We start from the raw sequence: 24,060 nt of genomic DNA, 5'->3' as shown, positions 1-24,060 counted from the left end.
ACTTTTACTTGTATCTGATATGCTTTCAGCCAAATTCTTGGACTTTAATTTCTTGTAGATTTAATTATCTTCTAGGAGATTTATGAACACGTAATAACATTTACTTTCCAGTGCAACATATAGAGAAACAGAATTTAAAGATATTATATACACTGATACACTATAATTTGTAGTTTACTCTTACTTGTAGCAGTTCATGAATAAAGCATATTGGCAATTGTATTTATCTCCCACTTATATCAGTAGATGAACTCATTATGCCACCAGCGGAACAATGATCATGATCCATGGTTCGGTAAGTACAGGGCGCATTAGCTGGCCACATAAAGGCAGGCTTCTCCAAGGGGACATCAGGGGGAGCTACTTCTCCCGAGAGTACCTGTGATGTAATTCTCATGGATGGCCTTTTGTACGGGTTTGGGTGGCAACAGGCCAGTCCCAAGGCCAGCATGCACTCGGCTTGCTTCTTGTCATATTGGCCATTCAACTTGGGATCCATAGCATCAGTAAGCATTCCTTGTTTGTGAAATTCCCAAACCCAGTCAATGATGCTTACTCTAAATTCATCGCCTTTTGTCTGAATATCCAACTTTCTTCCACAGGCTACCTCCAGCATCAGAACACCAAAGGCGTAAACATCAGTCTCAGTTGTTGATCTCCCTGTCAGAAAAATTTCAGGAGCCATATAACCTGGTGTTCCTGAGATATCTTTGCTAGTGTGGTGAGTCTTTTCCCCTATATTGAAGGTTCGAGCAAGGCCAAAGTCTCCTAAACGAGCATTAAGCTCTGCATCCAAGAGCACATTACTGGTTTTTATGTCTCGGTGTTGTACCCTTTTTGAACATTCATTATGAAGATAATCAATAGCCTGTGCCACACCACTTATGATAGTATGCCTTCTTCCCCAATTAAGTGTCATTGATCCCCCTACTTTCGGCTTTGGATCATTACAGAATATAAGCATGTCCAAGCTCTTATTTGGCATGAACTCATAAACAAGCAAGAGTTCAGTGTTTTCATAACACCATCCCATCAAATCCACAAGATTCTTATGGTGGATGCCACCAATAGTGGTAACTTCCGCAATCAAATTTTTCTTTCCTTGCTTTGTAGACTTAGTGATTCTTTTGATAGCCGCCTCCTTACCATTCAACACCCCCTTGTAGACTATGCCAAAACCTCCTCTACCAAGCTCATTTTTAGCATTAAAATTACTAGTTGCAACTTTGAGCTCCTTAAACCGGTATTTCTTTGGACCTAACATTGAACATTGAGTCTCTACATCTAAATTCCCATCCTCATCCTTTGTATATTTCCTTTTCCATTTCATTTTCCGGTATATACAACATGATAGACTGCCTATACAACTTACAGATATAAGCGGAATCAGGATAGCAACATAAAAGTTGGTTGCATTATATGTCTCTATGTCTCTGCTGGTGAAGTACCATTCTGTTATGCAATTCAGTTGAATTCCTGTCCCAGTTGAGGCAGAGAATCCAACATAAACATCTTCGGGAAGGTGTCTAGATAGATCGAGAGGCATGTAAAGGATTGGAAATTCAGAGTTTGCTCCTTTTTTGTTCATTGAAACACTTACATTCACCATTTTCTTGGTGCCATCATAGTCAATTGTAGCAGTGACAGGATAAAGACTCGAAAGATTAACTCCAAATTGGGTCAGTGAAGTTGTTCTGTTAGATTTTATGCTATTGATGTTTACACCAAAATGATTATTATCAACATCTTCTCTGAAGCTCTTTCTTGTATCAAACTCAAACGCGACTATTTTACTTCCAGGGGAGCCGTCTTTACCAGCATTTGTTATCCCCAACCACTGGCCGTAGCTATTTTCTGGAACCTGAGGGTCCCTAGTTAGAATAAACGCGAGACCTTCACCAGGAGGATTAAACTGAGGGGCGATTGCCAATACAAATCTTGTGTTGAAAGAAGAGACTTGGTGACTTTTTCTCCATAACTTCAGCCTTTTTTTGTATAAGATTCTTCCTGACAGATTAGCTGACAGGTTACTTGTAAAATATTTTGGATCATGTTGGATTGACCTTCGAAAATAAAATTGTTTCTAACATTTTCAGGGAAGCTTTTGTAATTGATATTCAAGCAGCGTACCTGGTTAGCTGTTGCTGTGACAAGTACAAGTATAATGAACACAGTGCTTGCACTAACAGAATCCAAAATGATCAAGGTACGCGACATCTGATCTCTAAATGTTATATTTCAGGGGAGGGCAGTCCATCAAGATAACAAAATATTTTTCTTGCTAAGAACAGACTGTCAAAAAATGCTGATTGGCAAGTTAATTCTTCTTTAGTCATTACTTGAGATGTTGGCAACCTCAACAAATCAACAACACCACTGCCTGTTCCCTAGTAGGATTTGGCCACATTGGATGATAACCGCGTTTGAAAAGGAGATTAATATTTTTTATGAATGAGAATGTTGAATGTATCAGTCCTTGAAGAGTTATTGCAGTCAAACTATTCATTTACAGCGAAAATCATCTATTTTTATTTTTCTGAATGGTCAAAGAGATGATCAAACAGCATGATACGTGCACTTGAACTCGTTAGGTCAGAATATTGTTTAAATTGTGCAGGTTAGAAAAAACAAGTTGTTTGGGAAGTTCAGAAATTGCATAGGAAAATGCAAAGCGGTATCTGATGGTGTTGCTTGTTCAACTAAAATTTTACTAGTATTAGTCAGCAGACATCCTTTAGATTGATCATTAAGGCTTGATTTTCAATCACAAGGTGGGAAACAGTCAATATAAGCTGCAGTAATTATCAAACTGACACGATAATATAGAGTAATCGCGATAATATAGAAAGCAAATCAGTATGCAACTCAATAATTTAATAGTTTGGATACCCTATCTTGGCCTATTATATACAGACAGTACAAAACATAGCTAATTCAATATGGAACTCAGTATATCTAAGGTCATTCACGCAGCTTCAAGGACTCATGCTTATTTTGACAGAAAATTTAAGTCAGAAACTAGATATGCAGTTAAAATTTTGTGTCTGCTTTGCTTTGTACATAAGAGTCCTCTTGTGAACCAAGCCGAAAGGCTAAATAGGATAAATCATACATACTATTTGCACTGCAATGCATAGAATGACAGTAAACAATAGATGAAATCAAAGTACGAAACATCTGCATAACAAGCTCAGGGCAAAGTGGCTTACTATTCTTTGCCATTTTAAACCACATTAGGCTGACGATCTACATGATATTCAGCAGATACACATGAGTAATCAAGTAAATTAATGTTTCTAATTCAAACATACAGAAAACATTTTAGGTATGCTTGATTTAATTAAAAAAATAATCAAATTCAAAGCATACTGCAAGTGTTGATTATCAAGTTATTGTAAGTTACCGTATGACTATGCTATCTTACAACAAGTTCTGAATAAATTTCTTTCAACATGTTCTCTCCTCCACGAGAATCCTCCAAGTGATCAAAGGATGTTATATCAACTGTTGCAGGCCACATGAAGACAGGCTTCTCAATGGCAACTGATGGTGGAAGTGCCTCCCCCATCAAAACTTGAAGCGCGTTTCTCATGGAAGGTCTTGTATAAGGGTTTGGATGACAGCAAGCTAAACCCAGTAACAGCATGCACTCAGCCTGCCCCATATCAAACTCATCCTTCAATCTTGGATCAATAGCACTAAGAATCATGTTAGACTTGTAGAGTTCCCACACCCAATCGACTAAATTCTTGTCATCGTTCTGTTTCCCTGGCATTCTCCCACTGATCACCACTAGAACCAAAACACCAAATGCATAAACATCAGTTTCTGCAGTCGAATGTCCCATGAGAAAAATCTCTGGTGCCATGTACCCTGGTGTCCCCATAAGTTCTTTTGTCGAATGGTGTGTCTGTTCACCTCGTTTAAACATCCTAGCAAGCCCAAAATCTCCTAAGCGAGCATTAAATTCTGAATCCAGCATTATATTGCTAGTCTTTATGTCTCGGTGTAGAACCCTCTTCGAGCACTCGTGGTGAAGATAATCCAAAGATTGAGCCACACCACAAATGATGCCATGCCTTCTTTCCCAACTTAAGGTCATATTTTCATCATCAGAGCATATGAACTTGTCAAGGCTTCCATTAGGCATATACTCATACACCAACAAAAACTCGTTTTTCTCAAAACACCACCCTATCAACTCCACTAGATTCTTGTGGTGTAGACTTCCTATTGTTGTGACTTCGGCTATCAGATTTTGCTTCCCTTGACGAGTATTGATGATTCGTTTAACAGCCACTTCTTTCATATCCAACTTTCCCTTGTAAACCACCCCAAATCCTCCTCTTCCAAGCTCATTCTTGGGACTAAAATTACCAGTAGCACCCTTTAAATCCTTGAGCCTGAATTTCTTCGGACCTAAACCCGTCTCAATGCTCTGCATAGACAGCCCACCATCATCATAATCCACTTGTTTTTGCTTCCTTCTATGTCTTCTATACAAACACCCAATTACAATACCACACGAAACGAGTACAACAATTAGGACAGAAATCAAAATCCAGACCCATATTTGCTTTTCTTCCTCTATGCTATCTCCATAAAAGGACCATGATTTCACACAGTTAAGCTCTACCCCTGTTCCTGTTGAACCTGAAAATCCGACATAAACTTTCCCAGGAAGATGCAGGGAAAGATCAATAGAAACACTCATTAATCGCGAAAACTCTGTTTGATTTTCTCCCTTTACAGACACGTTCATAACTTTCGTCACACCATCATAGCTGATCAAAGCAGTAATATCCTTCTCATCTGCAATCCTGATACCTCGTCCATTCAATGAAAATTGTTGCTCAGAATACACACTGTCAATGTTCAAACCAACATGGTTGTCATCCAAATCTTCTGGAAAGCTCTTTTTCGTGTCAAACTCGACTGCCACAATGTTGCCCTCAGTACCATTTGTGTTAGCATTGACAATTCCTAGCCACTGCCCTTGGCTGTCAACCGGAACCTCGGAATCCTTAGCTAAAATAAATGCTAGCCCTTCACCACCACCATTTTGTAGAGTTTTTATATTGAGCACAAATTGTGTACTGAAAGATGCATTTCTTTGTTTGTTCCATAGCCTAAAAACTCGTTTGTACACAATCTTTCCACTAAGATTGAAAAGGGTTTCAATTGCTCCAATAGAGTCTTCAGTGACTTGTATGGCATTAGAATATATGTGGGAAGTATTAGACATGATGAAGTCTCCTTCGTCGGGATCAAGGAAGGTTGTATAATTAAATCCGAAACACCATACTTGATCAAGTGTAGCAAGGTATAGAAGTATAACAAGAAGAAATTTGATGATGTTATGTAACATTTTCATTTTTTTTTACTATGAATTGGCAAAGTGCATGAAAATAAATTTTAAAACTATATGTAGATCGAAATGGTTAATCTGTATTTTAAGTTTTAACATCTTTGGAGTTTTTTATTATTTATAAAGGATTCAATGTTCATGTCATTGTCATCTCATGCATTATTTCTGTAGACTAATTCTCTATATATCATCAGTAATGTATAGTAAAGTCAAGAATTGGGTAAATGTCAAATATGTGAACAATTTAATTGCTCGTTTATGCATCATCCATGGTTTAAATTTGTTTTAGTAATTGATGAAAAGTCTACTTTTGTAGATGAGTTGGTAACTTGGTGCATGTGTGTATTTTGTTTTGCTTTTCTTTGCACATGCATAAAAAGATTGATTTTTGCGATCTCTAGACACGTCTTTCACTATTGATATATCGAGTTAATTTTGTTTTGCTTCTTATAGAGATTTGGTCTTACAAAAAAATATACGGAGTATAGAAAAGAACCAACAAAGTTAGACCTTACATAACTCCTGTCGAATAAAAAAAGAAAAAAAAATAGAGCTAACATCATAGCTATTATAATAATACGAACTAATCAATATTATTTATGGAAATATTTGACATATATGGTCCAATATTGGAATTGAAAAAAACATTATAAAAAACTAACATTCTTATTATATTTCACATGAGGCAATACTTCATTTTATGATTAATTAGGATTTTAGGAAGTTTCATGGAAATAGATGGGAGGAAAATTTTAATCTTGTCATTTTCTATGTGATGGTTACATCTCAACCTTAAGTAAAAATTTCTGTTCTTGACGTATTAATATTTGGAGGTTAGCTCATTAGAGATAAGACTAAATAATACGTACTACTCCATATGTACTTTCTCCGATGTTCTCTTTTAATCACAACACATTAACCTTGAAATTTTAATAAATAATTGTAACATTTCTTTAATTGAGTAGTATTTATCGCTATATCTCCCTTCATCATATAATTAAATTTCTCTTCTTTCTATTCTCGTCAAAAATTGTGCTTCTCCTTAATTGTGTTTAGTGCAGTAGAGAGAGCCACTCGGGCAATGAGTGTGGATATCAACACACACCCATCTAATACGTACTCCACATAGGGGACCTTCCATCTGGGCTATTCGGGGGCCAGACACCCCGTAAATTATTGTAATTAATTAGTAAATAAAGTTAAATAACCTATATTTACTTATAAAATATTGGGGTGTAGGATTAATTTTGAGCAAATGGTAAAATATTTAAACCCTGGCCCCTCTAATATTTTCGGCCAAGATCCGCCACTGGTATTCCGTGTCTTTGTAGTATAAGTTGTATGTACAACAGAGATATAAACATATTTGTTTAAAAAAAAATTATATACATAAATAATTCTTATCTCAAATGTTGAATCTTTCAATTAAATACAAGTTTCTGTGCTAATCCCAGTAAAAACAAGCTTGTTTCTTCAAAAATTGTCAATACTGCTGACCAATTTCCTATTCAACCAAATAAAGCTGTGAAAAATTCATCATGAACATTTCTATTTACTTTTATTTATTTATTTATTTATTTATTTATTTTTAATATACATAGTTATCAAATTTTCTTAATGGATTTTTACAAGATCGAAAATCCTAGTGAGTATGCTGCTACAGTGCTACTCCAGACTTTATGTCATAGTACTCGCGGTAACAATTTTCTTCTGCTAAGATCGTTGCTGTCTGTAGTTGCAGTGTGCCGAGAATGGCAGTGAAGAAACATTTCAGGAAGTGTCTTTCATGTAGATGATCAGTTCAATTCAAACGTTCAAAAGTAATTGTTAACTTTCGTTATTCAGCAATATTGTTAGAGATATGAGATATCGTTAAATATATGTATTAGATAGATTTGTAACTTCAACCAGAATGGTATAGTCTCTGGTCAGTAACATTGATTACCTCTTCCGTCTTCAGCCATCTATTCATCAGTATTTTATCCTCAGCGTATAATAATAGTCACAATTAGCGGCTTTATTTTGAAAACAGAATTTTTTTATTCAGATTAGGTATGAAGTGAACTAAAAATGCATAGAATGTAGGATGTTAGCCAGAATATTCTTACAGAAAATTTTCCAGATCAGAAACATATATAAACTAATGCAGAGGACCAGTAAAGATCAGAAAGTAGAGTTGAAGTACATAAATCGAGTCAATGGTTGTTTCGAGATAAAATATGCTGGCCAATTAGCATGAAACTGGGTATATAATGCACACAATACATCCATACTCAAATGAAGCTCTGTCACATGAGCGAAAAAATAGTCTTGGATGTACAATACAACATTGTGTACAGCGGATTTTTTTACTCACATACATGTATTAAACCGATTCCTAAAGTTCAGGCACATGTATAACCCAAGGATAGTTTCCCTTAGTAAATGAGCTTAAAATGATACTATGTAGCTCTCAAGTCCGACAATTCAAGCACACCCTGAGATAATGAGCTTGACTAGCTACAATTGTTGGAACAATTATAATAAATGTGCTTATGAGTTCATATATGAAGTTTATATTATGCTAGGCGTTGACTGTTGAGGAGGATTAGTATAATGATTGTACTTAGAGGTATAACAAAGCAAGATGTATAAAAGTGACAAAACAAGGCAAAATTGACATATTTGTGCCAATCTTGCCCTGTAGGGCGAGCACGAGTAAAAATTGTCAATTATCTCAATTTCATTGAGATGTTGCTCGCGTCCAGTAGGGCTCCTTTGCCCGGTCTGTCAGGGCGAAGGGGGTTTGTCAGTTTTTACATGTTTTACAAGAGTGTTGCTCGCGCCCGGTAGGGCTCAATTGCCCGATCTGACCGGGCGGAGTTCAAAAGTGACGGTTTTTAGCCGTTTTGAGCGTATTGCTTTGTGAACGGACATATCCTTTGGATGTTAACTACTCTTCATATAAACTCTATAAATAGGGGTTTGTATGACATATATGATGAGAAAAAGGAAGAGAAAAAAGGATGAGAAAAGAGATTATCATTAAACTTGCTTTTTTAAGAGAATTTATCTATAGTGATTTCTCTTAATTGGTTTTACAAACACTTGTTCACAAACTTCTTGTAGATTGATTTTGGTAAACAACCAAAATCAATTGTCTCTTCTTTGTATCACAATAGTTATATCGTGTTAACCCTGTTGTTTCGTAGAGGGTGGATAATAAACTATTAGGAAAGCGGCTATGATACGTGCCTAGAAGAAATATCCGGTCCCTCTTGTTCGTTCCTCCAAATTTTGTTCCAACAACAATCACTTTCGAAAATACTTTGTTGTAGAAGAATATAACATTCTAAGCACTACCCTGAGACAGGCAGACAGTCAATAATCTCTGGTCAGCAGTATGAGCTAGCATTTTAGCAATGTTATATTATATGAACATGTCTGATCTCAGAATTTAAAAGCCGATAATTGGAAGTAGATGAATTAGTACACCTAGTTTCTTGCATTTAGGAATGATCTCGTTTGCTTTTAATATAACTGAAACTAATTTAAAATGCACTGAATTCGCTCTGAAAGTAGAACAATCAGCCAGAACATTCCCTCTCACAAAATTTCCTTAGGAATGCAGAACTGAAAAATGTATAAAATAATGCAGAATCAAGACTCAGTAGAGATAACTGATCATGCAGACCAACTACTTATTCAACCAAATCTAAAAGAAAATAAGATCAAAACAAGTCGATAACTAATCATGAACAAGTCTCTTTATCTTGTCTCTTAATTAACAAAACTTCTGCCATATACCCTGATTGTGTGATTGATTTTACCAAAAAAAAAAATTCTTCATGAAGATTCAACAAGTCCTGCTTGTATTGCTGCTGTTTGTTGCTGCAGTTAGCCAAGGATGGTGCTTTGACTATTCAAGCTTTCCACGAGAAACTTATGGAGATTTCATTATAACGGGGAATGCATACATAGTCCTTGATGCCCTACAAGTTACAATGGACATTAGTAATATCAATCAAACCGAAAATCTTTTTGGAAGAATCGTGCATAAAGATCCCATCAGGCTGTGGAAGAAAGGAAGAGTGGCTTCGTTCAATTCTACTTTTGTTCTTAATGTATCGCCTTTTTCTGGTCCCCCTGGTGATGGGCTAGCCTTTATCTTGAGTAAAGAGAGCAATGTTCCAAATAACAGCATGGATAAATGGCTTGGGATAGTCAATGCCACTACCAATGGATCCTCTCAAGCCAGCATAATCGCGGTGGAGTTTGACACCAAGAAGAGCTTTGCAGAAGACCTTGATAACAACCATGTTGGTTTGAACATCAACAGCATAAATTCCAAGCACCAAACTTCATTGAACAGTTCAGGTCTTGTTATTTCAGATGGTACTAATACTAATATTACCGCGATGATTATTTATGATGGTGATACAAAAACTATGAATATATCAGTTTTTCAAGGGAAGAAAGTAGGCACAAAACCTCCAATTATGTCAATTCCTAATCTTGATCTTTCTCATCACTATCTTCCTGAAATGGTATATGTCGGGTTTTCTGCCTCAACCGGACCAGTAGCAATTGAACGTAACTGCATTCTAGAATGGTATTTCACCTATGATGAACTAGGCAAAGAGTCAAAGTTTCCAAGGTGGGTTTGGATTGTGGTTGCTGTGAGCATTGTCGTCTCATTATGTGGAATTGGTGTTACTGCTGGCTACTTCTGCTACAAAAGAAAACAAAGGCCATCTAATAGTTACAATTTACCAATCTTTACAGGAGTCGGTCCCAAGCAGTTCAAGCTCAAGGATCTCAAGGCTGCTACAGGGAATTTTAACCGGAAAAATGAGCTAGGGAGAGGAGGCTTTGGCATAGTCTACAAGGGAAATTTGGAGGGACAGTTTGTGGCAGTTAAAAGGGTCAAAGATACACCGAAAGGAATGCAGAATTTGATCGCGGAGGTCACCACCATTGGTAGCCTTCATCACAAGAATCTTGTAGAATTGATTGGCTGGTGTTATGAAGGCAGTGAACTGCTCTTAGTTTACGAGTACATGCAGCACAGAAGCTTAGACACGTTCTTGTACTGTAATGATGAGAAAATCAGCTGGAAAATAGAAGAAAAAACACTAAGCTGGACCAAGAGATATAATATAATCTGTGGTGTTGCTCAAGCTTTAGATTACCTTCATAACGAGTGCTTGAAAAGAGTACTGCACCGGGACATAAAAGCCAGCAACATAATGTTGGATTCAGAATTCAATGCTAGACTCGGAGACTTTGGACTGGCTCGGATGTTCAAGCTAAGTGAGAAGACTCATCATTCTACCAAGGAAATTGCTGGAACACCAGGGTACATGGCTCCAGAACTCTTCCTTACAGGAAAAGCAACCACAGAAACAGATGTTTTCGCCTTTGGTGTTCTGGCATTAGTGTTGGCCACAGGGAAAAAACCGGGAATTCAAGATGAGCAGACTGAGACTAGCACCTGCATAATAGACTGGGTGTGGGAACTTAATTCATTGGATTCTGTTACTGATGCTATAGACCCTAAATTGAAGGGAAATTATGATGAGAGACAGGCGAAGCACATGCTTATATTGGGGTTGGCTTGCTGCCATCCGAACCCAAACATGAGGCCGTCTATGGGATATGTTCTGCAGGTTCTGTTAGGTGAAGCAATTCTACCAACAGTCTCCTTAGAGAAGCCTGCCTTTGTATGGCCAGCGCCTTCACCATCCTTCACCAACGAGCATTCTTATAGCGGAGGCATGCTTAGCACATTCTCTAGCATTAATGGAAGGTGATTTTCATGTTCCTGTTCAACAACGACTTGTGTAAATAATCTTTTCTTAACTTGTTTGTGCTACATATTTTACAGGACTTTGGATGATTCATCATTATTCTTTAATCGCTTCAAAGTAATGCAAATTAGAACACTATTTTTTACTAAAATTTGTATAGTTTGGTGGTGTTTTAAGGCATTATAAATATGTATAAAATGCAGAACTTTATTTTTGCTCCTTTTGTCTTTTGTACTACCAAAAAAAATCAACTTCCCTTTACAGTTGTCTGAGAATGGTTCCATTGTCATTCTAAACAAGCTTGTTTCTTAGAAGAATATCAGAAACTTTCATATTCAAAGATGAACAAGTAAAAACGATTGCTGAAGGCTGACCAAGTTATACTTCTGAGTTCTGACCAATATCCTATTTAACCAATATAAGCTGTGAAAATTCATCGTTAACATTTCTGTTTACTTCTTTTTCCCCAACATTTCTTCTATTTTTAAATCTTTACATGCACCTTGGTCGAGTAATGGATTCTAACAAGCTTGAAAATTCTGGTGAAGATGCTACTGGTTCAGACTTTTTCCTTTGGCACTTGCAGTTAAAAAACTTCGTCTGCTAAGATCCTTGCTGTTTGTAGTTGCAGTGAGCCGAGGATAGTAGTGAAACCTTTCAGGGAAAAGAATTTCATGTCATCATGTGGATGGATGATCTGTTCAAACATACAAAACAATTGTATAGATTTGTAATATCAATCAGAAAATATTTTCTCGCTTTCAGGTCAGCAAGTTGAATTAGCTCTTCAGCAGTATTTAATAGATAGGCTCATAGGTAGATAGGTTCGTCTGACCTAAAGTTAAAGGCGCTAGTGTTGACTATATGTTAGAAAATGCACTATATGTGCACAGAATGTAGAGATAGTTAACCAGAATATTCTTACAGAAACTTTGCCAAATCAGAAACATATATAAACTAATGCACAAGACCTAGTAGAGATCAGAAAGTGGAGTTAAAGTACAAAAAAAAGAGTCAATGGTTGTTTTGAGATAAATCATGCTGGCCAATTAGCATGAGTCTGGGTTTATAGCTGTATATGAAGGTTTCCCAAATGAGCGACAAAATAGTCTTGGGTGTACAATGAAATTTTCCACTTACAGCGTTTTGTTCAGATAATTAGGTCGCTAATATGTATAAACAGTTTGAATTTTAAGTCTCAAAACCAGTTCCTAAGTTTTGGCACACAAAGTAACTGAACCTTAAATGACAGCTCTGAAGTCCAAAAATCTAAACAGTATCAGGAGCTAGTGAGCTTAAACTATAATCAATGTCCGAAAATTGCTTTCATGTGGAAGATTACTAGTTTCTGAAAGAAATTATATATCAATCATTAATTTAGAGATTAGTATAGTTCACGTTCTCTTAAGACTGAATCCTAACATATAGCGTTATTATGATGTAATGTATACATTACAAGGACAGCAGATCTAGCCAATATTCTCTGGTCAGCAAAATGTTCTACTTGAGGATATCTGATCTAGTACACAAACAGGGTATGAAGAATTTTAGCAATGTTAAAATATTTGAGCATGTTGATGTTGATGACTTGGTACATGCAGTGAGGTTGATCTTTCTGTTTTCTGACGCCATCACGATGATTAACAAAAAAAATAGGGAGAGTTTTGAAGATCTTACTGAAATAGAAGAAATTGGACTAAATCAGCTAAGAATTTAGAAATAATCAACCTGAAGACTTACATAAATTTTCCAGAACAGGAAAAATGTAAAAAATAAAGCAGTACCAGGCCACAGTAGAGATCTAGCGAGAATTTAAGTACTTATTCAACCAAATAAAATAGATGATTGATCATGAACAATTCTCCTTTTTCTTTCCTTTTATGACTAGAAGTTTTGCCATATACTTTGTTTGTGTAATTATCATCAATAAATCCTCATGAAGATAACACAAACTACGACTTTTCATTTCAGCACTCGTAGTAACGAGTTTTTTTTCCTTGTTTTGTTGCTGTTGGCTGGTGCAGTTAACCAAGGATGGTGCTTGAATTATCCAAGTTTTCCTGAAGAGGTTAGAGAAGATTTTATAAGGAAAGGGAAAGCATATATAGTTGAGGGTGCCCTTCAAGTTACAATGGACATTCGAGATGACATTAACAGTACTTCAGGAAGAGTCCTGCATAAAAGACCCATCAAGCTATGGAAGAAAGGGCAAGTGGCATCTTTCAACTCGACGTTTGTGCTTAAGATAACACCCGACTCTAATCCCCCTGGGGACGGGCTAGCCTTCATCTTGACTAGAGATATTGATATTCCAGGTAATAGCACGGATCAATGGCTCGGGTTAGTCAACGCAAGCACCAACGGATCCCCTAACAATGGCATAGTAGCAATAGAGTTTGACACCAAAAAGAGCTTCTCAGGAGACCTTGATAACAACCATGTTGGGGTAAACATCAACAGCATAAATTCCAAATATCAGGCTTCATTGAACAGTTCAGGTATTATTATTGCAAATGCTACTAATATAACCGCGATGATTTTCTATGATGGAGTGAATAAAACCATGAATATATCAGTTTTTAAAGGGAACTTTATTGGAGATAAACCTCCAATTTTGTCAATTCCTAATCTTGATCTTTCTCAGCATCTTCCAAAAAAGGTATATGTTGGGTTTTCTGCCTCGACTGGACCATTTTCTGTTGAGCGTAACTGCATCCGAGCATGGTACTTTACCATTGATGAAATAGAGTCTAACATACCAACATGGGCTTGGATCGTAATATCTGCTGGCACTGTGGTCTTATTATGTGGAGTTGGTGGAACTGGTTACATCTGGTACAAAAGAAAACAAAGGCCATCAAATAGTTTAGATCTACCAGTCTTTACAGGAGTCGGTCCCAAGCAGTTCAAGCTCAAGGATCTCAAGGCTGCTACAGGGAATTTTAATCGAAAAAATGAGCTAGGGAGAGGAGGCTTTGGCATAGTCTACAAAGGAAATTTGGAGGGACAGATTGTGGCAGTTAAAAGGGTCAAAGATACACCAAAAGGAATGCAGAATTTGATCGCAGAGGTCACCACCATTGGTAGCCTTCATCACAAGAATCTTGTAGAATTGATTGGCTGGTGTTATGAAGGCAGTGAACTGCTCTTAGTTTACGAGTACATGCAGCACAGAAGCTTAGACACGTTCTTGTACTGTAATGATGAGAAAATCAGCTGGAAAATAGAAGAAAAAACACTAAGCTGGACCAAGAGATATAATATAATCTGTGGTGTTGCTCAAGCTTTGGATTATCTTCACAACGAGTGCTTGAAAAGAGTACTGCACCGGGACATAAAAGCCAGCAACATAATGTTGGATTCAGAATTCAATGCTAGACTCGGAGACTTTGGACTGGCTCGGATGTTCAAGCTAAGTGAGAAGACTCATCATTCTACCAAGGAAATTGCTGGAACACCAGGGTACATGGCTCCAGAACTCTTCCTCACAGGAAAAGCAACCACAGAAACAGATGTTTTCGCCTTTGGTGTTCTGGCATTAGTGTTGGCCACAGGGAAAAAACCGGGAATTCAAGATGAGCAGAGCGAAAGCAGCACCTGCATTATAGACTGGGTGTGGGAACTTAATTCATTGGATTCTGTTACTGATGCTATAGACCCTAAATTGAAGGGAAATTATGATGAGAGACAGGCAAAGCACATGCTTATATTGGGGTTGGCTTGCTGCCATCCGAACCCAAACATGAGGCCGTCTATGGGATATGTTCTGCAGGTTCTGTTAGGTGAAGCAATTCTACCAACAGTCTCCTTAGAGAAGCCTGCCTTTGTGTGGCCAGCGCCTTCACCATCCTTTACCAACGAGCATTCTTATAGCGGAGGCATGCTTAGCACATTCTCTAGCATTAATGGAAGGTGATTCTCATGTTCTTGTTCAACAAATTGTGTAAATCCTCTCTTGTTTTTGTTACTTATATCACAGAACTTTGGATGATTTCTCATTGTTCTTTAATTTCTTCAAAGTAATGAAAATAAGATTGCTATTTTTTTCCTTAAATTTGTAAGTTTGTGGGTACATGCTTAAGACTTTACAGAATATGTATAAATTGCAGAACTTCATTTTTGCACCTTCTGTGTGCTTTATTACCAAAATCAATCAACTTCCTTTTACAGTTGTACAGAGAAGGGATATTTGCATTCAAGTTTTCGATCAATGCACTCCGTTCACATTCTCCTGCAACTACTATACACCTAGACACTTTTTTTTTACATGCTCTTCATAAGTTTTACTAAGGTAGCTAGCACGAGATGTGAACGGAGTGCATTGATCGAAATGAAATCATACGTACATGGGCAGGCCATGTGATTACAGGCCTTACAGCTAACTTTTGTAGGTGAAGTGCAGAAAGCATTAACAATACCCTTCATTGTAATGCAAGCGAAGGGGATTAATTCTACCTATGAGACTATTTTTCAGATTCTTCACAAAACAACCATCAAATCGTTTCTTTCCCCACCCCAGAGGCCCAGATTGCCTAACTTGTCTAGTTGTCTCTTTGATATGCAATCTCCAGCCTCATTTTGACCATTGGCAACATTGGTAGTCGCCTTCTAGGCTTCTATTGATCTTTAGCCGTGTTTTTCAGTAGAAGATATTTTCTTATCTGCCAAATGGAGCCATCAATTGACTTGGCAGTGTTACTAGCCCAATGATGTAAAACTAAACATGCTGATTTGAATAATACATAAAATTCAAACCACCAAAATCTCCATAATCTTCTCACTCTAGGTATATGTTCATTACATTTTAATAGTATGTTCTTTTCACTGTAACTATATGTTCATTACATTTCCACAATATGTTCATTATGTTTTTTTTAATGAGACACATGTACCATGCATGGTACATACACCTCTATGAACCAGGCTTTGAGACAAAAAGCACACAACGGTGACAGTATCAGTTCTATTATTGACGAATTAACTTGGGGAATGAATTAGCATTCCAAACGAACATCTATCCAATTTCCATCAATATATCAGAATCGCAAAAGATTAAACAACTTTGAGAAGTCTACACTTAAAAGAGATTGTAAAGAATCGCACCCTAGCCATAAATCAATCAGAACGCCAGAATTGCTGACCGATAATCTCTCCCAAAGAATTTATGACTAAGCTGCAGCATACACCTGTCTTTGCTGTGAGGAAACAGGTAACAAATAATTACAGACTTGCCTATGAAGAGAAAAGGGAGTACTTGAGCGCTCTAAGTGACTAACACATATATCCAGATGAGTGCCAAGCAAGCTACTTGAGCTTCACTGCTTCACATAGTTTCAGATATAACTACCCTGCAGCAAACACCATCACAAATGAAGTGATTGGCATTATAATGTGATGTACGTTCTGTACATGATATGTACGAAGCACAAATTCTGATCCAACATGCTATTCAATTTAACAAACTTGAGTTACTAGACAGATGCACAGATCATTTACCTAATGTCACGACTGTAGATGATAATCAAGAGTGAAGGCATGTATATCAGAAGGGCTGGTTCCAGGTCTGCCAATAACATGATTAGGTTAGATGATTTCTTATAAACACAATTTTAAAAGGATATGCACTTAGAAAGTATCTCCTTGAAAAAAAAAAAAGTCAAAATAAAAAAAAATAATAATATTAAGTCGCAGACAATAATCTAGGTATTAATATGAGATTAACACATGGTTCACAACTAAGATTAGGTGTTGGGAGTTGTAAATAGTGCAAACACTGGGGCTTATCTGGAATAATACATCTGGCCCTGAAATTTCTGATTAGGCTAGAAAATGGACTTGGAACACTCGGTGGGAACATTTTGGATATTAGACAGTGGTAACGCATCTTAAATTATGTTCATACTTCAAACTAACCAATATTTTTTAAGACAAGCTTGCAAACATATATTACTACACAATCCAACCAATGACAGCTCTGGTTTCAAGTTCCAACCCATCAATACCCATCACACCACACATAGGTATAAATGTATGATACACCATCAAGCACGCAATATTTATATGGCTTAATGTAACCCATCTTTCCCCAAACCCCCAAATTCCTGGTTAAAGAAAACCATAACTTAAAATTTAAATGTAGCTAATTCATTGTGTGGCAAGGTGGCCAGCTGTCCTATACCATGCATTAAACTGCATACCATATAAAATACAGAAAAATGTATAAAAGTTAATCTATAATTATTTTACCTGTTACTGTCATGTTTTTGTTTGCGGGAGTATTAAACGCTAAATCACAAATTCATTTTTTCAGAATGTTGCATTGCTTTTACGTGTAAAAATTTGTAATAAAGTATCTGTCCCTAAAGTTTGTAATTCTAACTCTGATCTACCTAAAAACAATGTGCCACAAGGATGAGAAAAATGTTCCAAAATCAAACCATTGTTTTCCACATCCAAAAACTTTTTTAAAAAATTAAAAAAGGGGGAACTAATCATGATATTACCTTTTATTAATTGTACCATAATGGAACTTGGGTTTGCCAGCTCTCATATCTTCTATGTACTGAAACCAGAGACACGAGTCAAAAAAGAATATACATCTTAATAACTGAAGTATGATTGGAAGTAACAGCCAACTCTTGCTATACCAGTTTAAGAGTAACAAGCATTGATGAAAATGCCAGAGAATCAAAAGGTAGTTCATCAAGTTCAAATAGTTTGCACTCAATTGATTCAGGACCAGGAGAAAAATGTGGCTTCTTCAGCTTGGCCAAAAATATGATGTATGTCTGTTGCAGGACAAGTTGTTATAACAGGGCAAATAATAACAGTGACACTGATACACTCATATAGTGAAGACTTCCTTACTTGACCAATAAGTGGAATGTCTAATTGAGCAAATGGTGACAAAACTTCAACTTCAGCACCCGCTTCTTCTTGGGTCTCCCTAATAGCACCTTCTGCAGCAGACTCGCCCATTTCCATGAAACCAGCAGGGAGAGTCCTATGTAGATAATTTCCAATGGTCTAAAAAAGCGGTAATATAAGGAGAAAGCAAGCATAATGGTATAAGAACGAATTGATTTTGTTCTTCTCATATTCAAAACCAAATAACCCTTCTAAAACACTCACCACCGACCATAAGAAGGTTGAATATTCCGCTTACAAAGTAGGATCTTGTTCTCATGCTCAATGAGGCACCCCACAACCTGTAACAAGTTGTTAACTGATATAAGCCATATGATAACATATTATCAATGAAGCACACAAGTTATGATGAGAAACCAACACCAAATGTTCAGTTTTAGCTGTTATATGCACTGTCACACCACCCCAGTCCCCTAGAAGCCTTATCCAACCAATATCTAGAAGCTTGAGATTAAACATCTTTCACCAACAGTTTCAACAAAAATGTATCATCCAAAATGCAAGAAAACATTATAGAAATAAAGTCATAAACATTTCATATGTAGCCACAGATATTAACATACACCGTCTTCAAACTTAATTCAAATAATCTCCTCTTACATCAGCAAATCCCAAAGCTTCATCAAGATATAATGGTGAAAGATACGTAGATGAGTATCAGTTTTTCCAGGATCATACAAGATCATTACTTATCCACCAAAATGGGCAGTATGTAGCCAATGTTACTAATACAGGCCAATATAGCTATGCCTTCCTTTATATGAATTCTCTCTCTTTTCCTCTCACCTAGCTAAAAAATATCCATGGATATTTTCTTCCTCTCCTCTTATCTGTCCTCCTATGCTCCTCTTAAATATCTAGGTTTAACTAAAAATCTTATTCCTGAAGATTTTGTGATCATGACTTGATATCTATAGTAACAATTGACAGAGGTGGAATTGTTGAACCCACAGAGTTTTAAAAAGACCCATAAATTCTGCTTCAAAAAAGAAAAAGAAAAAGAAAAAGACCCAAAAACTCAGGTATCACTTATCAGTGATTTAGATATTGCATTACTTGTACTCAGAAGCAATAAACTCATATATTAGTCATCTTACCAAGGTACCAATTTGATCTTATCTCTCTAGCAACAGATATTAAATTTATGAATTTGAAGAAACAAAAATGTTTAAAAAAAAAAACTGAAAACTATAAAGTTTTTTGCTCCATAAAATGATAAAAGCCATCTCAATGTATCTGTACTAATGTTATTTATGAATCAAATGACATTTAGTTTCTTTTACAAAATTATTGTTGTGTATTTCTTCCTTTTACAAAATTAATTGTAAGGGATGGAAAAGGAATATTTTGTTGATGACTACACGGAATAATCACTTTTGGTTCATGTAGCTGACCCAGTTACGGGATTAAGGCTTTAATTGATTGATTGATTTCTTCCTTTTCTTTTCCTTTTGGCTTTTTGTTATGTGTCCAAGTCTGACTCACCAATACGCAGATTGTTAGGGCAAGCTAAAGATGACTTTTAAAAGCTTCTCCTCTGCAAGTCATACAGGAGATTTGTAAAGGAAGTTGGTTACATTTTCGGAAATTTCAAAATACAGAGTTAAATGCTATTGAGTCTTTAATTTAGAACTGGCATAGTTCATCAATACCTTCTGAATAGGGGTGGAAGAGCAAGAAGAGGGGATTATTTCTTGACAAAAAACCAGCCACAATTTGAATCAGATGTGTTCTTCCAACAATTTAAAATAGAAAGCACGACATCTCCTATCATTTATTTAGTCATATTATAGTTCTCTTGTTTTACTATTATCAAAACAATTACCATTTTAGGATTCTGATAGGCAATTTTTCCACATACGGTGCAAATTGCTCTCATCTTCTCATCCCCATCAGGTATATCATGCTTTGTTGAGCCTCCACACCATTGACAGAAATTGACTTTACGAACATTTCCCTACATATACAGAAATGGAAAAAAAAAATATAAAAAAAAAAAAAAAAAAAAAAAGCGTGGTAAGGGTACACATGAAGTAATAGCAAATGAATTCATATCTTCAATCCATTATTCCCCACAAGATTTTCAATAGCAGAAGCAGAGCTTTGAGAAAAGTGAAGTAAATAAGTTTACAGAAAAACTAGCAGAGGAAATGCAAGAGATCCTTGCTATGAAATGTTAAACTTCAGCACAGAATAACTCGGAGATTCAATCACACAAATACTTGTAGAACAAATAAATTATGGACGTCACAGGAAAAAGAAAAATAATTTAGTAACTCTCGGAGAGATTTATTAACCTAGACAATCAAAACGCATTACATTGGAATGGTGTAAAATACGACTCAACTATCTCTGTATCAAAGTTAAGTAGATAGCACAAACTATTTACCAGTAGAAAAAGAACCATGATTAATTGTCAAAGAACAAAATCATTTCCATTTAAAAATTACAATATTATCCAATATATTGATGAGATAAGAAAGAGAAACTGAGGTTGTGCAAGACACACAGAATGGAAAGAGAAATATTGATGAGATGAAAAATTGGAGAAGAAATAGAACTGCTAAGCAACAAGTGATAACAGAGACTACATACAACAGTTAAAAGACAGTAAAGTTCAATCTCCTAACTGGAAAAGAGACATATCACCTTAAACCATTAAACTCAGTGGTGAGTGGTGACTCAGATTAGAAAAAAGTTAGACAGTTACTCAAACAGGGGAAAACAGCATTAAGAGAATGATAAAGAAAAAAAGAGTAACAGACTAGTAGCAGTGGTGCCTTACGTCTAAGGTCTAACCATAATTATCTTCACCATGCCAAGACACCCCCTTCCAGCTCTCGGCTACTAAAAACAAAGAATCTTTTATACTGAAGAAACAAGAAAGTATCTCTGAGCCTAAGAGATGTGATTGCTTGTGCATATTCTCTTTCAACCCTCATTAGAGAAAAAAATAAAAACAATTGTTGGATCCCTAACATCACAGCACCCTAACAAACATTTTATATTAAATTCCTCCTTCAACCTTGAAAGATGGCAATGATAAAAGGAATGCTAGCTGGATATACGGAAAAGTCGAAAAAAAAAAAATAAATAAAATAAAACTGAAATCAAACACTCAGATCACAAATGCAGAAACAGTCATCACATTGCCATGAAGGTCCATCATAAACAATTTATTGTGGTTTGACTCAAACAAACATACAAGTAAAAAAGCCAATTTCTTGTTTTTCTTTCTCCAACTTCTTTGTTCCAGGACTTCGAGCAACTCTAATATACTTCCCTCTCTCATGGCCTACACCTACGACCCCATCTAATCAATTCCTCCAGTCCTCCTCCTCCCAATATAGATTGAATCTCCAAGCAACACCGTATTCTCATATGCCGATTCTTGTTAAATGCCACAAGTCACAACTCAGAAGCATTTGACTTGAAGCTCTGCTGATAAGCCTGGGACACCTAACAAAAGTCATATCAGCTTACATCATGTGACTCTAGGCATACTTAGCTGCAAATAATAAAATGGAAAAATTATGGTTATTTCATAAGAAGTTCAAAGGATACACATGGAGCCTCCAAACTTCCCACAAGTCAATTTTAAACCCTCATTCAATGCGAAGCCAAGCTCTGTCATGTACATAAAGGCCTTACAAAAGCTACAGAAGATTCTAACCTTAAGGTCGTAAGGATCTCTATTCTCTACTTCTCAATCTGAATGAGAAAGTTCGACATTTGCAAGGAACACATGGATTTGGCAGCGATAATTCTCCCCTGCTCATTTTTTAAAATGAAGGATTCTTCTCCATTTTTTGTTTCTTGCTTACATTAAATGAACTGTCTTTCATTGATGCAAACCAGTTGAGTCCATGGATTTCATTGGTGCTTAACAACAGTAGCCAGTAAGTCTTGTTCCTGTCACTCTCCATTCTTATCCAACTTCCATTGGTCTTTAGTCCTCACCTAGTCCAGCTCTCCCAGACTGCACTCCTTACACTGACTAATACCAAAGTAATTTCCTAGCCCCAGTATTACAAAACAACACTTCATCCTTTTCGACACCAAAATTCCCTGGCTGTAAACCATGATAGAGTTCAAATATCCAAAGTCCCCAAGGTACGCCGACATTCAATGCATATGTCCAATCACCAAAAGTGTCAGAAGCATAAACCCACGATTGATCATCACGGTCAATTTACAACCTAGTGTCTCAACTTGCAAGTTGCGACACTTAACTAACATTAAACTTGAAACTTCTGCAACCAGAAACAGGCTCAAACACTTTGAGTCTTCCTATGCATATAGCAACAACAACAAAATCAAAGCCATAGTCCCAAAATGAAGGGGACACAACATGAACCAAGAATCTATGTAATAGACTGAACTTCTGACTTAGTATTTTCTGATTTAAAGACTATTTAAGAGATAAAAGCTTGAGTCTTTGATTAATAATGGCAGAATTTGATACAAAAGGTGATAAATTAATAGCTTTAGGTTATTACTCTCCTAATAATTTCAGGTTATCACTCTTCCTTAGTAACTTGAAGAAACCATTCTCTCAACATATTTTCCTCACAATTCACATGTTGTGCTACTGCATATACTATCCCCTATTTATACTAAGGCCAAGGACTAATAACCTAAAAGTACTAGACTTCCCAAATTGCCCTTCCTAATGTTAGTCTATCCCCTATTTATACTAAGGCCAAGGACTACTAACTGTAATGGACTAACAATTCTGACTTGTACACTTTACTGATTAAGAAGGAATTTAAAGTGAAAAGCTTGGAATTTGAGTAAACAGATTAATGTTCCCTTACAAAAGGTAGTAGTAGGTTTAGCCTACAAAGCTCATATTAGTGACTTGAGGTCACAACTCTCTAATGAGTGACTTGAGATCACAACACTCAACAAGTTTCAATCCAATTCCTGCCTATCTTCTCTTTCCTCCCCTCTCTCTATTTATACTAAGGCTAAAGGCTCTTACCTAATAATACTAGACTACCAATATTGCCCTTCCTTAGGTTAGTCTATTACAATCTATCCCTTCACCATCCATGATATTTTCACAACCCTCCCATTGGTGCCTCACATGTCCAAATCAGCATAGTCAAATCTCTCTTATTATTTTATCCTAGACGTCTGCATTTACAGCATTAATTCTATCTTTTAAGGTGTAAATGCCCAATATTGTCAACAATCTTGTTCCTTTTAAGTTTTGACCTTAAAGGCACGCCACAAAGTAGTATATACTTCCTATGAGTCAAGTTACAACATAAGAAGAAGTATACTTGAATTGAAATTCCAAGAACCAAATGAGGTTCAATTTCTCTATAATGTCTTCAAAAATAATGGAGGCCTTACTCAATTAGCATCAAACTATTTTCACATTTACAGGTTCACTTAGTAAAAAAACATTAGATCAAACCTATCAAGCCACACACATCAATTAATGCTTAATAATTTCCAATAAAACAAACAATTAAATCAAACCCAATTCCCAATTGTACTCACACAACATTTCATAACAAGTAAAAAACAAAACAAAGTAAAAATAATCAAAATTAACTCAAGAAAATGTAATGTAATATCTGAAATAAATATACCAATCAATAAATTCAAGATTATCCACATATATAACACAAACAAAAGAACTCAACCCAGTTACTTAAACAACCCAAATTGCAAAAAATTTATGAAATCAAAACAAAAAAAAGGCTTTAAAATAAAGATTATACCGAAGAAATTAAAGAATCGGAAGATGAAGAAGAGGAAGAAGCTGTTAAATTTGAGTCGCTCCGAGTTGATGACATCCGAAACGATTTGACACAGTGAATTGGAAAAATGGATGGAGAATTTGACAATGAGATGGGAAATCTTCGTTGCGGAAATTTAATTCGATTTGCGAGAAAGAAAGAAGATGATGAGGAGGAAGCTATCATCATCTGCACAAGTTTTAACATTTCTAATTTTTCTGGG

At 36.2% G+C, this 24,060-nt stretch overlaps 2 protein-coding genes and 3 pseudogenes across 3 annotated transcripts; 2 read left to right on the top strand and 3 right to left on the bottom strand.

Moving 5' to 3' along the window:
* Positions 1-223: 223 nt before the first annotated feature.
* LOC145606947 (putative L-type lectin-domain containing receptor kinase S.5 pseudogene) lies at positions 224-3,222 on the bottom strand (annotated as a pseudogene).
* Positions 3,223-3,234: 12 nt separating this feature from the next.
* LOC145609322 (putative L-type lectin-domain containing receptor kinase S.5 pseudogene) lies at positions 3,235-5,374 on the bottom strand (annotated as a pseudogene).
* A 3,821-nt stretch (positions 5,375-9,195) lies between these two features.
* On the top strand, positions 9,196-11,160 carry LOC145606946 (putative L-type lectin-domain containing receptor kinase S.5 pseudogene; annotated as a pseudogene).
* A 511-nt stretch (positions 11,161-11,671) lies between these two features.
* LOC145606945 (putative L-type lectin-domain containing receptor kinase S.5) lies at positions 11,672-16,329 on the top strand. Its single transcript, XM_081662761.1, has 5 exons — positions 11,672-11,755; positions 12,692-12,762; positions 13,129-15,069; positions 15,137-15,176; positions 16,156-16,329. Exons 1-5 carry the CDS (start codon positions 11,672-11,674, stop codon positions 16,327-16,329), a joined length of 2,310 nt encoding a protein of 769 aa, XP_081518887.1.
* LOC145608550 (nudix hydrolase 23, chloroplastic-like) lies at positions 16,083-24,060 on the bottom strand. Of its 2 annotated transcripts, none has more exons than XM_081664162.1 (8): positions 23,820-24,060; positions 19,910-20,041; positions 18,289-18,365; positions 18,025-18,160; positions 17,805-17,945; positions 17,661-17,719; positions 16,654-16,720; positions 16,083-16,505 (listed from the first exon to the last, which is right to left on the bottom strand). In XM_081664162.1, the coding sequence occupies exons 1-7, from the start codon at positions 24,042-24,044 to the stop codon at positions 16,660-16,662; spliced, it is 831 nt and encodes a 276-aa protein (XP_081520288.1). In that variant the 5' UTR covers positions 24,045-24,060; the 3' UTR covers positions 16,083-16,505; positions 16,654-16,659. The 2 variants fall into 2 exon arrangements, with proteins under 2 accessions (XP_081520288.1, XP_081520289.1); XM_081664163.1 differs by lacking the exon at positions 23,820-24,060 and adding an exon at positions 21,290-21,659.

The sequence above is a fragment of the Chenopodium album genome, chromosome 23, assembly GCF_948465745.1.
Source record: "Chenopodium album chromosome 23, dcCheAlbu1.1, whole genome shotgun sequence".
NCBI lineage: Eukaryota > Viridiplantae > Streptophyta > Magnoliopsida > Caryophyllales > Amaranthaceae > Chenopodium > Chenopodium album.
The sequence above is the reverse complement of the archived record's forward strand: the minus strand, read 5'-3'. Positions and strand labels throughout refer to the sequence as shown.